Source organism: Poromitra crassiceps (genome assembly GCF_964638095.1).
Source record: "Poromitra crassiceps genome assembly, chromosome: 4".
Classification (NCBI taxonomy): Eukaryota; Metazoa; Chordata; class Actinopteri; order Beryciformes; family Melamphaidae; genus Poromitra; species Poromitra crassiceps.
In genome coordinates, this window is record NC_139626.1 from 52850429 (window position 1) to 52865428 (window position 15000).

The 15000-nt window shown below is 46.5% G+C and overlaps 1 protein-coding gene across 1 annotated transcript in view; it reads left to right on the forward strand.

Annotated features, from left to right (window-relative positions):
- LOC310775837 (slit homolog 1 protein-like) overlaps positions 1 to 15000 on the forward strand; it is a gene marked incomplete at both ends in the record, with an annotated part of 171414 nt that overhangs the window by 99556 nt on the left and 56858 nt on the right. The window contains 6 exons of the mRNA XM_083635964.1: positions 429 to 500; positions 855 to 926; positions 2734 to 2897; positions 4716 to 4863; positions 12194 to 12265; positions 14721 to 14792. Coding sequence (XP_083492090.1) covers positions 429 to 500; positions 855 to 926; positions 2734 to 2897; positions 4716 to 4863; positions 12194 to 12265; positions 14721 to 14792 — 600 coding nt within the window. The remainder of the gene's footprint in view (positions 1 to 428; positions 501 to 854; positions 927 to 2733; positions 2898 to 4715; positions 4864 to 12193; positions 12266 to 14720; positions 14793 to 15000) is intronic.

Here is a 15000-nt window from a genome sequence, read left to right on the forward strand (position 1 = left end):
TTTTGGCACACATGAATGATGACAGTGTTTCTGGTCACATGTGAGCAATATGGATGGGATGGGAAGCTAACCTGCATCGAGCTAATGTTGCTAGATAGCTAACGAACACAGGCTAGCTAATTTAATCTGTAAAATAGCAGCTCAATTCCACATATTGCTATAATTAGAATGAGATATGGACGATACTAGCACACATTGCATAATTACACATACAATTGTGTTAAAAACATTAATATTATTATTATTATTATTACCTATAATAATAATAATAACAGTCATTATTAATAATAATAATAACAACAACAATAATAATAACAACAATAACAACAACAACAAACAATAATAAATCAAATTAATATACAGCATTCAATGACTGTGTGCATTTCAGAATGTGCCGTTTTCTATTTGTCTGTGGTTTTCACTGACAGGCAGCTGGATAAGAACCATATCAGCTGTATTGAGGAGGGGGCGTTTCGGGCTCTACGCACTCTGGAAGTACTGTGAGTATTCAGGAAAAGAGTTGAGAAATGTGCCAAGCGTTTGAGATGTCGCCTAACTCTGTTTTCAAACCCCTATACTGCTGCTCTGTATCTTACAGACTGCTGCAATGTGTCTTGTTACCAATTAGAATAATAAAATAATAAATGTGTTACTCTTTCTCGTTTCTCTCTCTATTTTATTTTATTTCATTTTCCTGTCTTCTTTGTCGTCCTCTCACATTATCTCTCTATCTCTCTCTCTCTCTCTCTCTCTCTCTCTCTCTCTGTCTCTCTCTCTCTCTCTCTGTCTCTCTCTCTCTCTCTCTCTCTGTCTCTCTCTCTCTCTCTCTCTCTCTCTCTCCCTCCCTCCTCCAGCACGCTGAACAACAACAACATCAGCAGTATTCCGGTCTCCAGTTTCAACCACATGCCCAAGCTCCGCACATTGTGAGTCTCTCGCCTCCTTTCACTACATTACCCACAGTGCCACAGTGTTTAGTCTGGCTGTAGAACCCCACTATTTGCTTTTCCATTCAGGTCTTGAGAAAATTTGAAAAGTCGTCATGTAATCTGCTGGTGGCCGTATTCAAGATTCCTTTATTTGTCATTTTTTGTTGTACTTGCATACACAAAAACTACATTTTGTACCTCGCTGGCCTATAAACTATAGTCTTTCTTTCTGCCGATGATGAGTAAATATTACGGCCAATATCACAGGAAATATCTGGGAAACGAGACGAGACAAAAGAGCCTTTGGGTTTGGGCCTTGATGATCCAGAACAACATCTGCTGCAAGTCCATTTTGGCTGCAGGATTATCGGGTCATCTGTTGGGCCGGTCAGGCGCCGCGACAAGCTGCCAGCTGTGTAGGACACAGGGTCCAGATGATCACTTAAGGTGCGTTCACACCGACCTATTAAAGTTTGTCGCTGGTGTCGAGTTTACATACAAAGTCAATGCAAACGAGCGATTGAGCGTATATTCGCCTGGGAGAATAATCGCTGGGCGTCCGAGCGACAGAGACAGAGCGATAGGGAGAAAATACGCTCGTCGCTCAAGATGAAATATTCCAACTCGAGCGAAAATACGCTGGCATCAGTCGCTCGCTGTTCAATGCTGATTGGCTGCCGTGTGAGAGCGAGTCAAGGATCACTCTGGCTTGGAACAAACCGCTGGTTTATTGTGTGGCAACAAACCGCATTGACAGGCTGACAGCTGACATGAAGTGAAGTCTGTACTACCGGTATGCAGCTCGCATTAGGAGCACGCTGATAGGCTTAGCTTGTAAACAATGACGGTGGCTCGTAGTGGACAAACAGCATGACATTGCGTAACGTTATATCCCCCACATGTCCGTCATTTCGTGTGCCTGTTGATGAGCGATTTAAACAGAGCGACAGAGCGATTCCAAAGGGTTGACTTGAGCGACAGAGCGAAAAATAAATATCTCGGTGTGAACACTCCTTTACAGTATTCGGAAAAGGTTTGGGCATTACCCCTTTTATGAAAACGGCAAAAACCACCTCAAGCCAGCATATAAACGTATTTGAAAGATTGAGGATGTTTGCCGAAGAAGGTTTGTCGTTTCCATCAACCTTTTCTAATGCGACACTAAAACAAAACAGTGCTACTAACAGTATTGTTCCTTTTTTTCTCCTCATTCCATACCCTTCCGTCTCACACACATTACCTCCCTCCCTCTCCTCTCCTCCTCTCATTCCCCTCCCTCTCCTCTCCTCCTCTCACCCCCTCCCTCCTTCTCCTCCCCTCCCACTCTCTCCTCCTCCCTCCCTCTCCTCTCCTCCTCTCATTCCCCTCCCTCTCCTCTCCTCCTCTCATAACCCCCCTCCATCTCCTCTTCTCCCCCTCCCTCCCTCTCCTCCTCCCTCCCTATCCTCTCCTCCTCTCATAACCCCACCCCCTCTCCTCTTCTCCCCTCACTCGCTCTCCTCCCCTCCCTCCCTCTCCTCTCATCCCCCTCTCCTCTTCTCCCCTCACTCGCTCTCCTCTCCTCTCCTCCTCTCATCCCCCTCTCCTCTTCTCCCCTCACTCGCTCTCCTCCCCTCCCTCCATCTCCTCTTCTCCCCCTCCCTCTCCTCCTCTCATTCCCCTCCCTCTCCTCTCCTGCCCCCTCCCTCCCTCCATCTCCTCCCCTCTCTCTCTCTCATCTCATCCACCTCCCTCTCCTCCCCTCCCTCCTCTCTCCTCTCCTCCCCTCCCTCCCTCTGCTGTCCTCTCCTCCCCTCCCTCCCAGTCGTCTCCACTCTAACTCCCTGCGGTGTGACTGTCACCTGGCCTGGCTGTCTCCCTGGCTGAAGCAGCGGCCGGCACTGGGCCTGTACACCCAGTGCAGCTCCCCCCCGACCCTGAGGGGCCTCAACCTCGCCGAGCTGCACAAGAGCGACTTTGCCTGCTCAGGTACAACAGCTCCACAGGGATTTACCAGACTGCTCAGGTATCACAGCTCCACAGGGACTTACCAGACTGCTTAGGTACCACAGCTCCACAGGGACTTACCAGACTGCTTAGGTACCACAGCTCCACAGGGACTTACCAGACTGCTTAGGTACCACAGCTCCGCAGGGACTTACCAGACTGCTCAGGTACCACAGCTCCACAGGGACTTACCAGACTGCTTAGGTACCACAGCTCCGCAGGGACTTACCAGACTGCTCAGGTACCACAGCTCCGCAGGGCCTTACCAGACTGCTCAGGTACCACAGCTCCACAGGGACTTACCAGACTGCTCAGGTACCACAGCTCCACAGGGACTTACCAGACTGCTTAGGTACCACAGCTCCACAGGGACTTACCAGACTACTTAGGTACCACAGCTCCACAGGGACTTACCAGACTGCTTAGGTACCACAGCTCCACAGGGACTTACCAGACTGCTTAGGTACCACAGCTCCACAGGGACTTACCAGACTGCTTAGGTACCACAGCTCCACAGGGACTTACCAGACTGTTTCAGGTACAACACTGCTCAGGTACAACAGCTCCGCAGGGACTTACCAGACTGCTCAGCTACAACAGCTCCGCAGGGACTTACCAGAATGTTTCAGGTACAACACTGCTCAGGTACAACAGCACTGCAGGGACTTACCAGACTGCTCAGGTACAACAGCTCCACAGGGACTTACCAGACTGTTTCAGGTACAACAGCTCCGCAGGGACTTACCAGACTGCTCAGGTACAACAGCTCCACAGGGACTTACCAGACTGCTCAGGTACAACAGCCCCGCAGGGACTTACCAGACTGCTTCAGGTCAAAGTCTAGATCAGTGGTTCTCAACGTGCGTCCAGGGACCATCCGGTACCCGCGTCTGGAGTTAGCCTACTGAACATGAGTGTGGATCAGTATGTAAGTGGAACAGACGTGTCTGCCCTAGCACAACATTTAACAATGTCACAGTATTAATATAGCTCTCAATATCTTATGCCCAAATTATTAGGGCCTATCACCAAAAAAAGGGGAAAAAAATCTAAAAGTTATCAATTAAAAATTCTTTGTCCTGGTCTCCAATTTCTGAGTCCGAATGCATTAATGCTCCACTCTAAGTCAGAGTCATCAATGCTCAAATCCAAGTCGAGTCACAAGTCCTGAAAATGTGTCTAGGACTCAGAATCGAGTCGAGTCCATTTCAGACTTGATTACAGCACTGTCTAAATGGACTAGAAACTGCCTAGATGGACTAGAAACAGAGATCCCTTGCCACGCCCGCTGAACTGGCAGTGCTCATTCCTACCGGCCTCGCCCGCATCGTGGGCTCGCAGACCCGAGTCCGCCGCTGTGCAGCCTTGCCTGCTCCACTGGCATGCGCCTCGCACAAGTGCACCTGAGCAATTGTGCGCCTCACCTTTTTTGCCCAATTATAAGAGTAGGATATTAATAGGAAGTGTGGATGCTAACCCGTAGAATACGCTTAACGTTGCTACATGCACAGTCGCATTTTAAGTTAACATCAATAACTCATTACCACATTCAATTTGAGACATTTGTATTATTGTTGTTATTATGTATTAATTACTATAAATAATTGAGATGACCCCCGAGAAGATTGTCAGCCGCTACACGTTGATCGTATTCAGTGAAGTTAATTTGGAAGAATTTGGTGAAACACTACCGGTGATGTGACCTATGCATGACCAATGATCTCCAGCATTACTTTACAGTCATTATACCAAGTTAGTTAATTGGACAGTTGTTTTTTTGTTCTAAATGTTTGTGGGCAGGCCACGGGGGCAGTGCGTTTGTCCAGCCGTGCAGCCTGGCGTCCGGCTCCTGTCCTCCCATGTGCTCCTGCAGCAACAATATCGTGGACTGTCGAGGGCGTGGCCTCACCGCCATCCCCGCCCACCTGCCCGAGGCCATGACGGAGATGTGAGTACCCCCCGAAAACACAGGCTGCACGTTACATTACAGTTACACACCTTACAGTACACGTTACATGACACCTTACATTACTTGTTACTAGGGGTGTCACGATACCCTCAGTTCACAATACGATACAATACACGAGAATTGGGTTCACGATAACGATACGATACGATATTTATACATTTTTTACAAAACTTGAAGAATGAAAATATATGACTGGAAAAATTGTATTTTATTTGAAATACACAAAATGCAAAACAAATGCTGTTGTTGGAAATTGTTATTATAATAACTAGAAAACAACATGGAAGATTAGGTTTATCTTGCAGTATAATGTGTCACACTGTCACAAACTAACTGTTGCATGGTAATGGTAAAAGAAAAATAAACTATACAATATATATATTAAATAACTTATGTAGGCAACGAGCTGTGTTTGTGTAGGCTACTATCTTCACATTTAATTGTCATCCTCATCAATTAATTCTCTGACTGCACTGCATGTTGAGCGTTGTGCAGCGTTAATTGACGATTGAAACGTATCAAGTTAACGTTACTCTTTCTTCAATCAATCCAACACATGCCAGAGAAATTGTTTCACAACGGGAGTACAGAGCTGCATCGCCTAATGACAGATATGCGCACATTAGACGCATTCAGAGCGAGATTCATGTGTAGGCTATACATTGATTAACTGCTTACCCGACATGTTGTGCCCGTGGAAACAATGGCACGACAACTAGTTCATTTCAGACTAGGTATTTACAGATTAGGGGAGATATCTCATGAATACGTGAATAAGTGCTGCGCAAACTTCGCCAGAGCCAGGGGATTTAATTCTATAAATAAATAGCTCATTTAATCTTGTCGGTTATTTAATGAGCGTCGGTTTAGTCCCCATTTCAAGCAAAGCAATGAAAAAGAGAGAGACAGAATGCAGATCAGTGCCGGCCCGTCAGTGCAGCATGTTGTTCAGAGGTTCTTTTTCTCGCGATATCGTCACGTTTTGATATCGCGAAATTTCGTGACGTTTTGATATCGCGAAATTTCGTGGGGGGGAAATATCGTGACATCCCTACTTGTTACATTACACCTGCCTGAGGCCATGACGGAGATGTGAGTACCCTTGAAGACACAGGCTGCGCGTTACATTTACGTTTCATCCAGAGCTATTTACAGCGAGTCCAATAGTAGAGCAGCCGCGCTGGAACTACTTTTAAGTAGGGGAAGTTTTTGGGACTTTTAGCCATATTTAGAGGAATATTTCATTTTAAATTAACACGTTGAGTGCCATAGCCGAGATATCTCGTCTTACATAATCCAACGGTTAAGTGCCATAGACGAGCTATCTCGTCTTACATAAACATTTTTTTTTTTTTGACGGTGGGACATCAATCAACCCCTTTTACGTCTTCTATATCACTATCGGAGGAAGAGAATGTGTATAATCTATTTTACCGACCACTAAGTGGCGACAGTTCTCTCCCAAGACAGAGAAGCCACAGCCAGCCACAGCCAGAGCAGCCAGCCAGCGCGCTGGAGAAAGCCACAGTGTAATTTTCAAGGAAGCAGCTCGGCGAAAACTCCCTCGATCCCACACACACACACACACACACACACACGCGCGCGCGCGCGCACACACACACACTCGAGCACCCCCGCGCATAAATAAGACCAGAATCGCAAAAGCTTACTCAAACCTCAAGAAACAGTTTTACAGTCCAGACGGCCGCGGAGAATCCTTCCCCCGCAGCACAGACGGAGGGAGGAGCCCGGAGACACACACACACTCTCTCCCTCTCTCTCCCCCTCCCCCCAGTCCCGAGAGAGAGAGAGAGAGAGGAGAGAGAGAGAGAGAGAGAGAGAGAGAGAGAGAGCACACACAGAGCGGGAGACAGACACGCCGCGGGGGCAAAGAACGGACAGAGATCCCCTCCCCCCAGAGCCGCGGAGCAACGCGCGAACACACACACACACACACACACACACACACACACACACACACACACACACACACACACAATACAGTATACAGACTCGCCCAAAGGCACCCACAATCACAGGCAGGTGACTGTTCTGCTGTTTGATTGAATTTCACAAAACTGCGATTATCTCAGCTTGCTGTCTCATACGCTAAAACCATGCTGTACTCAACGGCTAATATCTACATAACTACTAACTCTGCAAACTAACTCTTTTAGACAGAGAAAGCACACATTCTATTAGTTATTTTTAGATGATTGGTGTTCACGAAGTCTTAACAGAAAAGAATCCTCGGCTGTTGTAAAATGAGCCAGAATCCTCAAAAAAAAACCTGGCACAACTTACCTACAGGATTGAAAAAATGGCTGGCACTCAATGTGTTAACATTAGGATTATACTGCTGTGATGTCATTATTCAGTATCTTCTCCTCTTCTCTGCAGCATTACTCAATTTACCCCCAGGAATCAGGGACAGGGATAGCCTACCTGCTATTCCTCCCATCTTTCTAAAGGCTGAATTATGCTCACCCTGCCGTGAAGGGCGCGGGGGTGGAGCGAGGGGCGGGCGCGTCAAATTACGTAAATTTGTTGGGCGTGGTTATTCGCTAGCTCCAGCGGCCGCTCGCGTTGTGCCTGATATTTTTTCTAACAGCGCGAGCTTCTCTCCAAACATGGCTGCATTCAAACCATTGAGCCCTGAACACTGAGCTGTGTTTTCGCCACATTTCTTGACCCATGTGGTAGGCTATAAACTTAGATTTGCAACTGTTCGTTTTTAGTCATTTCACCAAGTAAATGTGTTGTGTTAAGAGCATTATTGAGAGAGATTAAAAGCAGCACAGAGTAGTAGGCTATCAGGGCTGAGTAGTAAAAACGGCTTTCAGTAAAAACAAGTTTGGTGAGTCCTTCATGTGCTGATGTGCGGTCGTTTGAGAGTGAAAGCGCACTCAGTACTGCACAGCGTTTCATTGCGACTTTTCACGGGCTGTTCTCACCATTGTACAATACATGGTGATCACTTTCTGAGTATAATGGCATCTGCCCCAGCGCGAGGTCTGCACGGTGACTACGGAGACTCGCGGGGCCCCACCCCCACGGAGCTTTGCTCGAGCATAAGAGCACCTTTAGTTTGTCAGTCTTGTCATCTCGTATCTCTCTCTCTTCACAAAGCTGGGATTTGACTGGCAGAGTCGTCAGTTTTGTCTCCGACTCCGTGAACAAAGTAAACACAGCTATGTAAACACTAGTTTCAACGTGAGGCTAAGTAAACAAAACTTCAGCATTTCCCGGAGTGTGCTCTTCACATTGTGTGGATCCTATTTTTACCCAAGAACCACTGCGTTGAGCAAAGATCGTCTATGGACAAGATATCCACTACACAGCGCAGACTCATGCACAGAAACAAAGTAGAGCCAAATTTCCAACAATTTCGAAAATTCCATCTCTTGTCACCAGGGGGTGCTGCCGCACCCTTAGCATCCACCTTCCCGCGCCCTTGCAGTAGAGCGAGCCTCAATTCCTTGATCACCAAAATTACAGCTGCCCAAGAGTAAGGAGCGCGAGGGTCAGCGCCAGTAATGCCCTGAGAAAATTGAGTGTGATGTCATGACAGCACAGTGCTGGGAACAGATATAAAGTAAGTGCCAAGGAGAGAGATAAAAGGTAGCTTTGAGTGCAGTTCCAGTCAGTAGGGAACAGGGGATGTGATCTTGCGTGGAGAAGGCAGGTGACGTCAAGTACTTCTGCTGATCAGTGCTGTGATGGAAGATGGTGAGTTACTCAGCTGTTGTAACTGGAGTTAGGAAGATCATTCGACCAGTGGAGAGCCAAAGGGGGAAAGAGCTGAGATCATATAGGACTGGAGCATTGTCTGGAGGTATAATAGGGGTGTAGGACTGAGCCATGGTCTGGAGGTATAGGGGTGTAGGACTGAACCATGGTCTACTCTAGAGTAGGTTGTCTAAAATGGAGAGAATGCACACCATGAAATCTCAGCGAGGTGACGGGAAGGAATCCATAGGAAGAATAGAAACCGCACACTTCTCGGAGCCAGAGTGTGCGGTTTCTATTCTTCCTACTCTAGAGTAGGACAATATATTGATAGTATATCAATATCGAGATATGAGATAGATATCATCTTAGATTTTGGATATTGTAATATTGTGATATGGCATGATACAGTATAAGCGTTGTCTCTTCTTGGTTTGCATTACAGTAAAATGATATGCAATTTTATTACCAGTCTGTTCTAGCTGTTCTATTATTTGCCTTTACCCACTTAGTCATTATTATTACTGATGATGATTTACAGGTATCAAAAATTGCATTGTGTAAATATTTTGTGAAAGCCCCAATAGCCACCCCTACCAATGTTGTCGCCATATCGATATTGAGGTATTTGGACAGAAATATTGTGATATTTGATTTTGTCCATATCGCCCAGCCCTAGTCTGGAGGTATTGGGGGTGTAGTTCCCTTAGCGATGGTTTTTGAGGTGAAACAGTCTTTATCTGGCTGGCTTAGTGATGTGTTTTGGCAGTGAAACTATGATCAATAAAATGTCTTGAGTGTGAACACAGACCACAGCACCATTAACAACAGGCACCCCATTAGTGTCCTCTAGTCACTGTGCACTATTGAGAGTTAGTGACCTACATGTATGCCACCTTGTGTGTGTGTGTGTGTGTGTGTGTGTGTGTGTGTGCGTGTGTGTGCGTGTGTGTGTATGTGCGTGCGCGTGTGTGTGTGCATGTGTGTGTGTGTGTTTGAGAAGCTCTATTAATCAGCAAAGCAGAAATTTGTCTTTTGTGTATATTTGTGTCTTTTGTGTATATTTGTCTCTTTTGTGTATATTTGTCTCTTTTGTGTATATTTGTCTCTTTTGTGTATATTTGTGTCTACTCTATAATTATGGGACTATGCATGTTTGTCAGTTTGTGTTCATCCATCTGTGTAAGTGTGTGACAATGTGTGTGTGTGTGTGTGTGTGTGTGTGTGTGTGTGTGTGTTTCTCTTTGTTTATGTCTGTCCTCTAGCTCTCTCTCTCCCCCCCCCTCCTCCCTTGCCCTGCTCCCTGCCTTTCTCCCCTTCCTCCTCCTCCCTTTCCCTGTCTCTCTCTAACATACGATTGTTCAACTATGTTATGATTATTATTGTTATTGATGTGTTCACCTAGATTTAGTGAGACATATCTCTGTAAAGCCCTCTTGAGACATGCTCGTAAATTAGGCCTATAAAAATAAACTTGAATTGACTATGCCTCAGAAAGGTATTTCTATAAGTACTGCATATAAGTACATTGAAATCTTTCTCATACATAATGTACTTACAACCAGGTAAAATACATTACAATGGCAAATTGTTACATTTGTCAACTTTACCTTACTTACAGTGTGTTTATACACCCTGATATATAATGTACATTATTTTGTACTATTTGTTATTTTATCATCATCATCATCATTAGCATCATCATTGTTATAATAATATTAATAAGTATTATTATTATTATTATTACTACGTGTCCCTGTCCCCGCTCTCACGAACGCTAGTGAACGCCAACGTATCGAGGGGGGTGCCAAATATGGTCAGACTGAGATACTCGTTTATATTGGAGCAGATCTTGGCCTTTACATGAAACAATAGTTAAAAAAAAAATCTGAGATGATCCGGTCAGTGTAGTTCAGCCACAAAATGAGGGATATGATGCAGTTTGTTTGATTACACATTTATTGTAGAATTTATAAATACCACTCTGGTTGTCTGTAGGGTTGGGTACCGAAACCCGGTGCAACTATGGTACCGGTACCTTTTCAACCGGTACTTACCGGACGCAATTGCAAAACAGATTTAGGTACCTCATTTAGGTGCCATGCCCGAGCTGCTGAGTGAAATATCTGCCCTCCGAAACCGGCGCCACACGCACCTTTACTAACACTATCGTTTGGGGCGCACTGCTTGAAATCCTCTACAAATAAATCCACTTTAAATCGACTTTAAATTGTAAAAAGCATGGATTCAGATCAGTATGGGTACTATTTCAAAAGTATTGTTTTATCACTGATACCGGAAAAATCACACCCAGGTGTGATTTCTGCAGGTTTTGCAGGTCAGACCCGTGCGTGTGTCTTTGTGCGTGTGCGTGCACCAATGCGCGCGCGCGTGTGTGTGTGTGTGTGTGCGCGTGTGTGCGTCTTTCACCAGCTTGGAGCCGTGGTGCCTTCTGTCTCCACTCTCACTTCCTTTCCTTGTAGGAGGCGCCTAGGCTAATTCTTGTACACACACATCCTGTGCTCATCCCATGTTCAAACACAAAGACACTAAAAGCAGTGACTGCACCGGTGGCTACTTGTCCGTAGGAAGCCCTTAACCTGAATTGAGTCCAATGCAACAACTTGCTCAAATTGCATGATACAGATACAGAGTAGATGTAAATGAATATGTTTATTAATATGATTATTGTGGTCTAAATGCTGTTTCGGAGACTTTTCCACCCCCGACAAGAGGACAATTCTGCCAGAAACAGTGAATCATTGTAATTTGGGGATATTTGATATTGAGCAATGAGCATCATCAGCACAATCAGCACCTATCTGCAGGCAGCATCAATCTATAAGAAATATCAGTTTCAGCCTTCAGAAGGTCATCAGCTGAACAGTAGTGCCAACTCATCTCAGCAGGGGGCGGGGGGGGAGGTGGAGTTACAGTAACAGCCTGAATCATCAGGATCAAATAAAAAGGCAACAACAACAACTCATGTGAGATGATGTGAGATGATGTGAGATGGTCGATCTCCAGTAGGAGTGGGTTTGAATGAGGCCACAGCAGACAGGCACGGGGGCCAGTGAGTTAGTGTTGCGTGGTGGTGCTGACAGCTGCTGCTGCAGCGCGGATGGAAACTGCTGTTTGGTAACATCCAGCTGGCAGCCATGTTGGTGTGTAATGCACCACAGGAGGCCACGAAGGAAGACATAACTGATTATGAATGTTTCTTTCTCTTCTTCCTGTCTGCATGTCTCTCTCTCTCTCCCCCTCCTCTCTCTCCCTCCTCTCTCTCTCTCCCTCCTCTCCCCCCCTCTCTCTCTCCCCCTCCTCTCTCTCTCTCCCTCCTCCTCTCTCTCCCCCCTCCTCTCTCTCTCCCTCCTCTCTCTCTCGCCCTCCTCTCTCTCCCCCTCCTCTCTCTCTCCCCCCTCCTCTCTTTCTCCCTCCTCTCTCTCCCCCCCTCCTCTCTCTCCCTCCTCTCTCTCCCCCCCTCCTCTCTCTCCCTCCTCTCTCTCCCCCTCCTCTCTCTCCCCCCCTCCTCTCTCTCCCTCCTCTCTCTCTCTCCCCCCCCCTCTCTCTCTCCCTCCAGTCGTTTAGAGCAGAACGGGATCAAGTCGGTTCCTCCTGGAGCCTTCACCTCCTACAAGAAGCTTCGTCGAATGTGAGTCCTCTGAACGCACACTAACGACTAACTCACCCCCGTTGGAATGAAAATTTGGTAACACACAAGTTCAGGAATAGTTATAGTTCCACAACTTCAGAAATATATATATTTTTTCTCATTATTATTATTATTATTATTATTATTATTATTATTATTATTATTATTATTATTATTATTATTATTTTCTGATTCCCCCCCATTTTCTCCCCAATTGTACTTGGCCAATTTCCCCCCGCAGCCCCGGTCGCTGTTCCACCCTCTGCCGATCTGGGGAGAGCCGTAGACTAGCACCACGCTTCCTCCGATAAATCCGCAGTTGCCAGCCACTTCTTTTCACCTGACAGCGGGGAGCTTCACTGGCAGGACATAGAGCATCACGCTATTGTCACCTTTCCGCCCCGAACAGGCGCCCCGACCGGCCAGAGGAGGAGGAGCTAGTGCAGTGGACGCCCGACCAAGCCGGAGGTAACACGGGGGCGCGAACCTGTGACCCTCGTGTTGGCAGGCAGGGAATCTACCGCTACGGAAATATCAGTAGATGTAAAAGTCGTACAGTGATCTAACACAAAACACGGTTTATCTCGAGAAGCGTTCATCCTTTCGACTTCAAACTTGGCGGTGTGCTGCTGGGAACCTGACAGAGTGCATCGACTTCAAACTTGGAGAGTGCGCTTAGGGGGACCTGTGTGGAGTGCAGTGCCCGATTTGGTGTACATCGGACACACGCATAGTCATATGAACCGTTCGTCCGATCGACTTCAAACTTGGGGGGTGCACTTCTGGGCCCCCGACAGAGTGCAGTGTGTGCATAGCCATAGCGCCACCTACCGGTAACACAAAAAGTGGTTGCGACTTTCTTTGTGCCTTTCTTTCTTTCCACTCTCCCTGCTTCTCTCTCTATATCTGCTCATTTCCATCCATTTCCAGCCATTCTCTCCTCTCTTTGTTTCTTAGAGGTTTTTCTTTTCCACTAGTTTGATCCTTCTCTCTCTCTCTGTCTCTCAATTCAATTAAATTCAAATTGCTTTTTTATAACAGTATTGCCAAAGCATCTCTCTCTCTCTCTGTGTCTCTCCCTCTCTCTCTCTCCCTCTCTCTCTCTCTCTCTCTCTCTCTCTCTCTCCCTCACACACACACACACACACACACTTGGCCCTCGCCATCTTCCATCATCAGACAGTGGCGAGCTGTCAGAGGGGGTGGATGACATGAGCAGTAAGTGCTCTGCTCTCTACAGAGATTCAACCTGACAGCTGAGTGACTGATGTGTGGCAGCAGGAAGACATGTCATAATCTAACGTGTCATGGCTGCACCAAACTGCAGATTCCACGTAAACACAGAACAGCTCGCTCTCTCTCTCTCTCTCTCTCTCTCTCGCTCTCTCTCTCGCCCCCTCTCTCTCTCTTGCTCTCTCCCTCTCTCTCTCACTCCCTCTCTCTCTCCACCCTCTCTCGCTCCCTCCCTCTCTCTCTCTCTCTCACTCCCTCCCTCTCGCTCCCTCTGTCTCTCACTCCCTCTCTCTCTCGCTCCCTCCCTCTCTCTCTCCCTCCCTCCCTCTCGCCCCCCCCCTCTCTCTCGCTCCCTCCCTCTCTCTCCTATCCCTCTCTCTCACTCCCTCCCTCTCTCTCTCACTCCCTCCCTCTCTCTCCTATCCCTCTCTCTCACTCCCTCCCTCTCTCTCCCTCTCTCTCTCACTCCCTCCCTCTCACCCTCTCTCTCTCCCTCCCATCCCTCTCTCTCTCTCCCCTCCCATCTCTCCTCTCTCCCTCCCTCCATCTCGCTCTCTCGCTCTCGCTCTCTCTCTCTCTCTCTCTCTGTCACATAAACGCTGGTGTCCAGCTCAATTCACCCCTCTCACAAAATGGTGTTTCTTCATAAATAGTTTTTTGACTTGATTTGATTTGGGAGAAAGGAAAAGGCATTATATAAAAATTTTATTTTATATTTGAGCCCAATGGAGAGCTTAAAGGAGAAGTCCACGGTCAAAAACACGTGGGTCCACTTTGTTGTTTGACGTCGTCTTCTCATTCCTGTGGATAACTGGCCGAAGATGTTTCCAGCAGGATGGAGTTGGATGTTTGATAGCAGACAGTGTTTCAGCGAGCTAAAGAAATGAACGCTAACATCGTTTTTGGTCATGATGGTATCATCGCCGTCGTATAATCACAGATCCTTGAGGACTGAGAAACGGCTTATTTTCAACAAAACTAAATGAGTTAGAAATGACCCTATTATTATATAGGATGTACAGCAGAATCAAAGACTTCACTTCTCTCCCCATTTAGACAGTTGAACAATTTAGAGCGAATGATTAGTCGATTAGTCGATCAACAGAAAATGTATCTGCAACAATTTCTTTTTTTTACAATTGATTAATCATTCGTCCAAATTTTTGAGAAAAAATAAATAAAATACTAAAATGCTCGTGTGTCCTCTCTCTTTCATTCCCAGAGACCTCAGTAACAACCAGATATCAGAGATTGCTCCTGACGCTTTCCAGGGCCTCCGAGCTCTCAACTCACTGTGAGTAACGTGTGTGTGTGTGTGTGTGTGTGTGTGTGTGTGTGTGTGTGTGTGTGTGTTGTTTTGTGTGCGTTTGCACTGTTGATATGTTTCCAAAGTGCCTGTTCGAGTATGTGTTTACATACATGTCTCCCTGTATTATGTCTATGCAGCCTATACTGTAGGCTGTTTCCACCACATGTGTACTTGCAGCCTATAGGCTGTTTCC